At 47.5% G+C, this 11,231-nt stretch overlaps 1 protein-coding gene across 1 annotated transcript; it reads right to left on the bottom strand.

The window, feature by feature from the left end:
* Nucleotides 1-49: 49 nt before the first annotated feature.
* On the bottom strand, nt 50-11,231 carry LOC100073651 (selenide, water dikinase 2). Its single transcript, XM_007670781.3, has 8 exons — nt 10,968-11,231; nt 7,649-7,752; nt 7,282-7,389; nt 5,214-5,368; nt 4,317-4,407; nt 3,085-3,184; nt 1,507-1,719; nt 50-1,032 (listed from the first exon to the last, which is right to left on the bottom strand). The coding sequence occupies exons 2-8, from the start codon at nt 7,742-7,744 to the stop codon at nt 803-805; spliced, it is 993 nt and encodes a 330-aa protein (XP_007668971.1). The 5' UTR covers nt 7,745-7,752; nt 10,968-11,231; the 3' UTR covers nt 50-802.

Here is an 11,231-nt window from a genome sequence, read left to right as displayed (position 1 = left end):
CTTGCTTACCAGGTACCCGAAACAACTGTCAAGAACTGCAGGCCTGTAGTAACTTGAAAGAAGAGTTAGAAATGATCACTCTTTATTAATTATGAATGTACAGCCTAAAATGGTACAGTTGAATGATCCTCGGGCCTAGCCTCTGGGGGTTGCCTCAGCCTCTCCCGGCCCTTTAACGGGGTTTGACGGGAGACGCGTCATGAACAGAGACTAGGCCTGGGGTCCGCAGAGTTCTGGTACTCTCCTGCCTCTGGGCAAGCTGCTCAATTCTTACCCGGGGCGTGACAGAGCCAGAATTTCAGCATAATCCAATAAATAATTCCAGACAACTCAGTCATCCCTCCCAACCCCGACGGTTGGGGGGGGGGGGGGGGAGGGATATTTTTCTTGCACTGCCTTTCCTTCCGCTCTGATTAGAGGAAGGGGGTGGATTGATTATTCTTGTATAGAAAATAAGATTTATCGAAAGCAAGTAACACTTTAGGAAACACTTAATTTGGGGAGAATTAATCTCATTATTAATGTTTAACCATCTTATCTCACCCTCAGAAACGGGAAAGAGGTCATTCCCCTTTGGACTTGGAAAAAGCTTAAAATGGAAGTCAGAGGGGCCGTTATGCACCAAAGCAGCTGTTCCCCTTTGACTTCTGTTAAAGTGTTACTCATGAAGGGCAACTTTTACTCCGGGTCTTCAAGGTGGAAAATTCTCCTTCCCCAAGACAAGTCGAAAGCTCATTCTTCCTAACCTTTCACCATTCCGTCCCAAAGCCTATAAAGTCCAAGCCACCGCAGCGTTGCCGCCTCACGAGCCGGTTTCAGGACTGGCACTGGAATTGTTGTCCGGAGGCGGGGCGGCGGCTCCCCGGGGGGTGACCTCAATAATCCGAGGCTTGTCGATGATCCGGGCTGTCTGGTTCCCCTTCTCCACGATGCCGATGATCCACGCCTGGTGGCCTTCACCGTACTTGGGGGATTTGATCTCGGCACAGAAGCGAGCCGCCTGCTCGCGGGGCAGACAGATCAGCAGGCCCCCTGCAAGGTGGACAGAAGCACCGTTAAAACAGCCCCGGCAACTGCAGGGGAAGCAGGCACTAGTGCTGAACAGTCAATCTTGTTTTAAAAAAAAAAAGGTAGATTCGCTGCTTTGGCCCCTGACTCCCGTAAAGGAAGCCACGTGATGGCTGCCCAGATCCAGAAGTAAAGCGCTAGGCCTAGGCCAACTAAAAATTGGCTGGAGGCAAGCACTATGATTAGCGTTTGCCTTTCAAGAGGACGCCTCGGTGGTGAGGTTCGTGCATGGGATGCGGCACCTATGGCCCGCACCGAAAGGCACACTCGACATACTCTGCTAGTACAGCGTGCGGGAGTGGAGGACCTCTTCAGGAGCGGTTTGGGACAATCGGGACGTTTCCCTTCTAACGCCCAGGATTCACGAGGGAAAACTACAGGAGAGCCGTGAGAGACACGTGGCGACGACACCACGGCCTTAATTTCATCCTCACTTACCGGAGGTTTCCGAAGAGGTTCCTTGGAGAAGGCCAAAGCGATTGCCACAGGCTTTGGTGATAGCAGCCATCTTGGCAATGATGGGTAGGTTATGAATGACAAAGGAAACTTCGCTCCGTTGTTGTTTTGCCAGGTTTTGAGCGTGTCCCAGGATGCCAAAGCCAGTGATATCTGTGGCCGCGTGAGCATTGAAGGTGTGCATTAAGCCAGCAGCTGCAATAGGAATTACGTTTAAGTCGCAGACCAGAATTACAGGATCCCTTGGTCCGATGTTCTGAGTGCCTTTAATCACCTATGAATTTGTCCCATTCTACTCGGTAGGACCAGTAATTAGGTTCGCTTTTAGAGGAGGAGGCAGAAGTGGTAATATTTAGCCAGAGCATCGGTAAATACTATCCGCTTCCCCTCATCCATACCGAATGGGAGTCGGGGCACTAAAAAGCAGCAGCATGACATAGCGGAACAGAGTCCGGGCCTGGGAGTCAGAAGGTCATGGGTTCTAATTCTGGCTCTGCCACTGGTCTGCTGTGTGAACTTGGACAAGGAGCTTCGCTTCTCTGGGCCTCAGTTCCCTCATCTGTAAAATGGGGATTAAGACTGTGAGTCCCACTTGGAAAATGGACTGTGTTCCGGCCTGGTTAGCTTGTATTCAGCCCAGCGCTTAGTATAGTGCCTGGACAGAATAAGCTCTTAATACCATAAAAAAATGAAATTCATTCAGCCTAATATTCTTGACACTGGCATCAAACGATTCTGGAAGGAAGAATGTGATGGTTGTCACCTTCTCCTCACCCTCCCTTGGGGTGAGGCCGAACCATCTAACCTTTCTAATGAATATCCCATCATGGACCCAGAGTTTATGGAGAACAAATGGGACTGCTAGTTGTGTGAAACAGACACTCCTGCCTCAAAGGAGGGGAGGGACAGAGATAAAAAGCTTTCACAAATAATAAGCTAATACCCCCATCCTTTTTAAACCACCCTGGAAACACCAGAAATCAATACTTTCTGAGGATAAAAGACTCAGACTTCAAAGCAGCCCCTGGGAAAAAGAGATTCATTATTAATGTAATTGCACCACTTCCTATAGGACTCTTGCATTCCTTGGCATGGTCACTGAAGGTTCATTCCACCAAATTAAAGAGCAAAGACTGAGCAAACACTTCAATACAAACCACAGCTTTATGAGTAAAAAGGCGGTAATGATTATTTCTGGGCTTTTAAAATGACATAAGCATATAACATCAAAACTATTGGTTTATAGGCCTTCAACCATAAAGGCTACTTATTTTATGGTGTCTTCCCACCCAAGTGAGCTTTCTTTGTGGTGAAAATGAGGGCACTGAACTAGTTTGCAACACAAATCTTACTCTATCACGTGCCGGATCAGCAAAACAATCTCTTTAAAAGACAACCGGCTCCTGACTGAACTGACTCCGGCTCCTGACTGAACTGACTCCGCTAGAGAAACCGACTTTGAAATGCAGCACATGGAGGGAATTTTCCCCACCTCTTCCTGACCCCATTAGCTTCTCCTTTTTCACTTCTATCACATATCAGGTCCTGACAGACTCTTACCAGTCCTGTTCAGCATTGCCATACTGAACATAGCTTCCTGATAGGCCAGTTCTACATCTTCTCTGGACACCACCAGCTTGATTTTATTCCATTTCTCTGGCTGGGAAAGACAAAGAAAAAAGGACACACTTTACAGGCGAACCCCTCAAATGTCAATAGAGTTCCATGCTAATGGAATGGGCTTGGACTAAACTCAGGTTGGAAAAAAGCATTTTTGGGGGGGGGGGGGACGCGGAGTGAGGGGGAGACAGGCTGTATTCTAACATCTCCAACTATGGGGCTCTTTTCCACGGTAGCAAAGAGCCAGTAAATGGTCTTTACTAAGTTCACCCCTCTGGCCCTGCAGGCCTTTCTAGATGCTGGAAACAGCCTGTGGGAAGACATTGGGGCAATCATGGAGATAAAGAGCTGGCAGAAAAAAGGCATTGTATAAAATGGAATTTGCCATTAGAATCAGAGGTCTGTATTGACATTCATCACTCAATGCCACTGTTAACCCCACAGTTTTATTCACAACTGGGTGGAGGAAGAAAAGAAAGCCTTACACCCTAGTGAGGGTCAGGCGTTAGGGCTTGAACTAGGGGACTGGCTATGTTTGAGTGGGTTTATCAATCAATGGTAGTTATTGAGCGCTTACTGGGTGCAGAGCACTCTACTACACGCTTGGGATTGAAATCCTTGTCTCTGTTCTACAGTCACTGTGTGACTGTGGGCAAGTCACTTAACTTCTCTGTGCCTCAGTTCCCTCATCTGTAAAATGGGGATTAAGACTGTGAGCCCCACATGGGACAACCTGATTCCCGTGTCTACCCCAGCGCTTAGAACAGTGCTCTGCACATAGTAAGCGCTTAACAAATACCAACAAATACAAATACCAACATTACTTGTAAAAAGAAAAACAAAAAACTAGCTGGGTTAGTCTGGTAGTGACCACAGAGAGTTTCCCAGAAAGTAGGGCTTTTTTTATTTTTTGAGGGGTAGCAGGCACTTCTTCCTCCAAATCTGTCCCCGACCCACCACGGAAATAGAAGGGAACCCAACAATGTTCTTTTTTTATACTGCAATGAAAGAACTCCAACATGTACTTTCCCTTCCTTAAGTGATATAAGAAAAGGATATATTGGGAAGTCATTCCTCAGTCTCTCCCACAGTAAACGAATCACCTCTTTTGGCACAGAGAAGTCAAAGAGTGATTTCTTAATGAGATTACCCCATATGGTTATCATGCTTACATTATCCAGCCATTGGTGAGCATTGACAGCAACCTGTGTCCCCAGTGGTTTGGTTAACACAAGGACATCTCCAGGAACTGCATTGTCTGGCCTACAAATAAACACAAAATTTTTGAATTGACAGAATTTCCCCTAAAAAGGCACTCATGACTTTCCAACACTACTGCACGACTCCATTCAATGTCCATAAAACTGAGCATTTCCTAAAGGGCCCAAAGCCAGGAATAGAAGCCTCACTTATGCTATAGCTCAGTATCCCAGCTACCAGGCCACAAACGCTCTTGAGAAATACAGCCACTTTAAATGCAAGTGGGACAAAGGCACGGGAAATCCCAGAATGACTTGTCTCTTTCCATAGGATTCCTAAATGCAGCCTGTATCTGTTCTGTATTCAACTTGTGCTTCATTTCTGGGAATGGAACTGTTTTGAAGAAAAGGTACTCATATCTGGAACTTATTACTGCTGCCATCTGGCCCACCGAAGAATAATTTCCTTCTGTGATCAAAAAGTCACAGGATACACATCAGCTTGGTTTTAAAGAATTTTCATCTTTCCCAAACACTCTGGACATATTTCTTCCCCTCTCCAAATTCCGGAAGCAACGAGGCTCTCTGACTAGTAATCTTTCACCTCTGTGCCCACCTCCACCCCAGTATACCAACAAATCATCCTGCTAATAGACTGCAATTAAACTTTCAAGACTCACAGATTTACCCCCTAACTGGAATCCTCGTGTGATTTCAAATTCCATGCTGGGAGCCAGAAACCACCAAGTTCATCAATTTATTTCACTTTTTAGCCCCCCTAAGAGGTCAGGGGATTAGAGACAGGAAAACAGAGGGAACAAGAAGCAGACCTATGCACTGAGTTTTATTGGCTTCTGCCGCAGTACTCACATGATGAACTCATTAGGTTGGCAGACGACAGTAGCAACGCCTCCAATTATAATCCAAGGGTTCACCACAGTCTGTCCACCGGTTACTGAGGTTCCTCCTTCCTCAGCAGCATCCCGAAAGCCTTTGATCATAAGTGGCATTATCTTCTCTCGCTCCTAGAAAATGGGAAGAGGAGAATGAAGAAAAAAAAGAAAAGAAACTACAGACCACACCACAATATCACTATCATGTTGGGTGGGTCCTTGTAAACAATGCGGTTGGTATTTTCAGAGACACAAAGACACAAGGCTCACAATTCTAGGGACCATATCTGATCATTTTATTTGGATTTGCCCCAGGATTTGGCAATGCCTTGCTGCGAAATAAGTGCTTCATGGAAGCACTTATTTAAAGGAATTTAAGGAATTCCTTATTTTAAGGAATTTAAAGGTCTGTTCTTAAATCAAAAACCTCCAATCACTTTCCAAGCCAGCTAAGGACCCCAATCCCAATCACCCTTTCATCCTGCCAAGGAATTTCAGATATCAGATGATAAAATGGGTCCCTAAAGATTGCCAAGCACTTGGGAGTGTGCAACAGTTGGTAGGCAGATAACATGCCCACAGATAAACTGGGTTGGTCACATTTCCTATCCCACATGGTGCTCACAGACTAGGTGGGGGAACAAGTACTGAATCCCTGTTTCACCGATGAGGAAACTGAAGCGCAGAGAAGTTAAGTGACTTGCCCAAATCAGGCGGCAAAAGGCAGAGCTGGAATTAGAGCCTACCGACTCCCAGGCCCATGGCCTTTAACCTATACTATATTAAGATGAGACCATTTTCACAACAACTTCTCTACTTTGTACATTTTTTTTCCTCAGAGGGATAGGGCAAAATATCACTTGAGAAGAGGGAGCTGGCAAGGAAGGAAATAACTGCAAACTCTCATTGTTCCTGAAATCTGATTTCTTATTTGGAATTCCATACTTTAACGATTCATTCAATCGTATTTATTGAGCGTTTACTATGTGCAGAGCACTGTACTAAGTGCTTGGAATGGACAATTTGGCAACAGATAGAGAGAATCCCTGCCCAGTGACGGGCTCACAGTCTAAACGGGGGAGACAGACAGCAAAGCAAAAACAGAACAAAACAAAACCAGACATCATCATCAAGATAAATAGAATCATGGAACCTCAGAGCAAAATACCAAAGTAATACTTTACAGAATTTGCACTTCCTTGGCTTTATGGAGTTTCACTCTTTCCCCAAGCGATGTGAGATATAATCTGTTCGTCTACAATGTAGGGGCTAAGGTCCCATGAATTCCGCCTTATCATACATGTACCGTGACTGACACCATGCATGTATGTAGGCCCATTTCTTCCACCACTGCATGTTTTCAACCAGACAGGTTCACATTCCCTAATTCCCTACCAGCTTTCCACCCACAATGTGTAATGAAAACACGTTTTGTCAAAGACAAAACAGAAGCACAACAGGTTAAAGAAGATTCTCCTCTCTCGTCCATATTCTCAAATCGTTTCCCTACAGACTGTAAGCTTCTTCTGGGTAGGGAACGTATCTACCAACTCGGTCACATTCTACTCTCCCAAATGCTTAATACAGTTCTCTGCACACAGTAAGCGCTCAATATATAAGCACTGAAGTCATCACATCTCTTTTATGCCTTAAGTTAGCCAGGTCTAAAACACAGGCTTGTGGGGCCCTTGTGGTATCTTGCAATCTTCCCCAAACTCCCGACTTCAAGAAGTGAACTCTCTGTCATTGGTACGGGCAGCTTTCTGACCCTGAAAATGAGTGCCGCACTTAGGGTGCTTGAAGGATCTCCAAAATCCTTCAGGTCCACCCTTCCCTGCAGTGAGTCCAGTAGGCATCAATTTCCCAATCTCAATAGGTTTGGACCAATTTTTTCTTCCCCTCAGAAGGCCCATCAAAATCGGAACTAAAATTTTAGGCTCTACTTCGAAAAGGGAAGCCAGGAGGAGAACATGAAACTCCATTTCTTCACCCCCGAGTAGAAAGTGCAATGCCGTTTCAGCCAGCTAGGAAGACATTCTCCTTACCTCCTCATTCATCTTCTGGCTGACACTAAGTAGCATCAGCATGTTGTCACATTCGGTAATACCCAACGCATAAAGATCGCTTAACACATTGGCACAGGCGATGCGTCCCTGGAAGGCAAAGTTCAACGTTACAAGATGTACTGGTTGAGAGGTTATTTGATCACACGTGACCGGGCACCCCGTTTGGGACCTGATTATCTCCTATCTACCCCAGCGCTCGGTACAGTGCTTTGATACACAGAAAGCGCTTACAAACCACAATTATTAATATAGCTGCTTAAAAATGGCAGGAATTCTCCCGCCTCTTCCACTTAACCCGGACTGCAAGGTTGTCCAACACTGGCCCCCGGCCCCTTAAAACACTTACCATCATGTAAGGATCTTCCACCAAGGGGTAAAAAAAGTCTGTGGTCTGTACAAGTGAAAGACCCCCGTGTCTCAAGGGAATCACACAGGAGTCCATTCCTATACCTGCACGGAGGAGAAGAGCACCCGTTAGGGACGCGGTCATGGACCATAATTTCTTCGAAAAGCAGCGAGACCTGGTCGCCACCATTTGCCCGTTGTGTGACCTTGGGCAAATGACTTAACTTCACTGGCCAGTTCTCCCTTCCCCCTAGCCTGGGAGCCCCATGTGGGCCGGGACCCTACTGATTTGTACTACTATCTCCAGCACAGTGTGTGGCACACAGTAAGTGCTCAACAAGTACTACAGTTATAACTATTTTCTCTTATTCATCACTTCCTGGTTTAAATTCTGTTGTCATCACCTCAGGCCCCTCTCCACTGTGGCTTAGTGGATAGAGTACAGGTCTGGGAGTCAGAAGGACCTGGGCTCTAATCCCAGCTCTGCCTTGAGTCTGCTGTGTGACCTTGGGCAAGTCACTTAACTTCTCTGGGCCTCAATTATGTCATCTGTAAAAATGGGGATGGAGACTGTGAGCCCCACGTGGGGCCACCTGATTACCTTGCATCTCCCCCAGTGCTTAGAACAGTGCTTGGCACATAGTTAGCGCGTAACAAATACTATTATCATTATTAATATTTTTAATTCCAGCTGTGCCACAAGCCAGGTGACCATGGGCAAGTCTATGTGCCTCAGTTACCTCACCTGTAAAATGGGGAAGACTGTAAGCCCCATGTGAGACAGGGACTGTGTCCAACCTAATTACCTTCTATCTACCCCAAGTAATAGAACACAGCTTGGCACATAATAGGCACTTAAATACCACAATCATTACCACTACGAGATTGCCAGATCCCATGTGGGGCTCAAAATCTAAGTAGGGGGAAACAACAGGTATCGGACCCCCATTTTTTTTAATTACTTTTTTTTTTTAAACAGATGAAGAAAATGAGGCCCAGAGAAATGAAGCTACTTGCCCAAAGTCACACAAGAGACCAGGGGCAGAGCCGGGATCAGAACCAGGCTCTCAGACTCCTAGGTCCAGGCTCTTTTCCATAAGCAGCGTGGTTTAGTGGCAGGAGCAAGGGCTTGGGAGTCAGAGATCATGGGTTCTAATCTCATCTCTACCATTTGTCTGCTGTGTGATTCTGGGAAAGTTACTTCTACGGGCCTCAGTGCCCTTACCTGCAAAATGGGGATGAAGATCATGAGCAGCCTGATGACCTTGTACCCCCGACCCCCAGTGCTTAACAAATGCCCTCCTTATCACCCCACAGGCCCCCTCGGTGGACAGAGTCCGGGCCTGGGTTCTAATCTCATTGGCAAGAGCCCGGGCTTGGGAGTCAGAAGTCACGGGTTCTAATCCCGGCCCTGCCACTTCTCAGCTGGGTGACTTGAGGCAAGTCACTTCCCTTCTTTGGACCTCAGTGACCTCCTCTGGAAAACGGGGATGAAGACTGGGAGCCCCACGTGGGCCATCCAGATGACCTTTTATCCCCCTGGGGCTCAAAATAGTGCTTGGCACCTAGTAAGCGCTTAACAAATACCATCATTATTATTATTAATTAATCACGGATGACCTATCTACCCAGCGCTTAGAAGAGCGCTTGGCACCTGGTAAGCGCTTAACAAATACCATCATCATTACTACTAATCACGGATGACCTATCGCCCCAGCGTTTAGAAGAGCGCTTGGCACCTAGTAAGCGCTTAAATACCATCATAATTATTACTAATCACGGATGACCTATCGCCCCAGTGCTTAGAAGAGCGCTTGGCACCTAGTAAGCGCTTAACAAATTCCATCATAATTATTACTAATCATGGATGACCTATCACCCCAGAGCTTAGAAGAGTGCTGGCACCTAGTAAGCGGTTAACAAATACCATCATCACTATTACTAATCAATCACGGATGACCTTTATTCCCCCAGTGCTTAGAAGAGTGTTGGCACCTAGTAAGCGCTTAGCCAATAGCACCATAATTATTACTAATCACGGATGCCCCATCTCCCCCAGCGCTTAGCACCTAGTAAGCGGTTAACAAATACCATCATCACTATTACTAATCAATCACGGATGACCTTTATTCCCCCAGTGCTTAGAAGAGTGTTGGCACCTAGTAAGCGCTTAGCCAATAGCACCATAATTATTACTAATCACGGATGCCCCATCTCCCCCAGCGCTTAGCACCTAGTAAGCGCTTAAATACCATCATTACTACTAATCATGGATGACCTTTCCCCTAGCGCTTAGAAGAGCGCTTGGCACCTAGTAAGCGCTTAACAAATACCCTCATCATTATTACTAATCAATCACGGATGACCTTTCCCCCCAGCGCTTAGAAGAGCGCTTGGCACCTAATAAGCGCGTAACAAATACCATCATCATCATTACTCATCACGGATGCCCCATCCCCCCAGCGCTTAGCACCCAGTAAGCGCTTAACAAATACCCTCATCACTATTACTAATCAATCACGGCTGCCCTTTCCCCCCAGCGCTTAGAAGAGCGCTTGGCACCTAGTAAGCGCTTAAAATACCCTCATCATCATTACTAATCACAGATGACCTTTATTCCCCCAGCGCTTAGAAGAGCGCTTGGCACCTAGTAAGCGCTTAAAATACCCTCATCATCATTACTAATCACAGATGACCTTTATTCCCCCAGCGCTTAGAAGAGCGCTTGGCACCTAGTAAGCGCTTAGCCAATAGCATCATCATTATTACTAATCCCGGACGACCCATCCCCCCCCAGCGCTTAGCACCTAGTAAGCGCTTAACAAATACCCTCATCATTATTACTTATCACAGATGACCTTTATTCCCCCAGCGCTTAGAAGAGTGCTGGCACCTAATAAGCGCTTAACAAATACCATCATCATTATTACTCATCACGGATGCCCCATCCCCCCAGCGCTCAGCACCTAGTAAGCGCTTAACAAATACCCTCATCATTATTAGTAATCAATCACGGATGCCCTTTCCCCCCCAGCGCTTAGAAGAGCGCCTGGCACCTAGTAAGCGCTTAACAAATACCATCATCATTATTACGAATCACGGACGACCCGTCGTCTCCCCCCCCCCCCCGCGCTTAGAAGAGCGCTTGGCACGTAGTAAGCGCTTAAATACAATTTTTCTTCCTCGCGGCTCCTGGGCGCGCCCTCGGGCCCAGCGCTTCGGTGGTCCGTGTCCGGGCTGGGGGCCCCACGTGGGCCGACGGCCCCAGCGCTTGGCGGAGGGGGAGGGGGAGGAGGAGGCGGGGCGGGGCGTGGTCTCACCCAGGGCCGGGGGCGCGGGTCCCGCGTGGTGCGGGGTCCGGTCCTGGGGGTCCGGGGGCGGGTCCTGGGAGTCCGGGGGCGCGGCCCCGGGCCGGGGGTCGGGGTGGGTGAGTCCCGCCAGGAGTTTGAGCAGCGTCTCCTGGGGGACCTTGCAGCCTCAGCCCTTCAGCTCCGAGAAGCCCGTCAGCCTCCAGCTCGGGCTCAGCCCCAGCGACTCCGGCTCGAACGGCCGGTAGCCCCCGGGGCCCGGCCCGGGCGACGCCC

The sequence above is a fragment of the Ornithorhynchus anatinus genome, chromosome 6 (genome assembly GCF_004115215.2).
Source record: "Ornithorhynchus anatinus isolate Pmale09 chromosome 6, mOrnAna1.pri.v4, whole genome shotgun sequence".
Taxonomy (NCBI): domain Eukaryota; kingdom Metazoa; phylum Chordata; class Mammalia; order Monotremata; family Ornithorhynchidae; genus Ornithorhynchus; species Ornithorhynchus anatinus.
This window is presented reverse-complemented; position numbering and strand designations above follow the sequence as displayed.

Excerpts from the sequence above, each read along its gene's own strand:
- LOC100073651 (XM_007670781.3), bottom strand. The coding sequence starts at position 7,744 with ATGGACTCCTGTGTGATTCCCTTGAGACACGGGGGTCTTTCACTTGTA. Across the intron at positions 3,185-4,316 it reads CTCACCAATGGCTGGATAAT|CCAGAGAAATGGAATAAAAT; the intron begins GTAAGCATGATA and ends TGTCTTTCCCAG. Across the intron at positions 1,720-3,084 it reads GGCAATGCTGAACAGGACTG|CTGCTGGCTTAATGCACACC; the intron begins GTAAGAGTCTGT and ends TTCCTATTGCAG.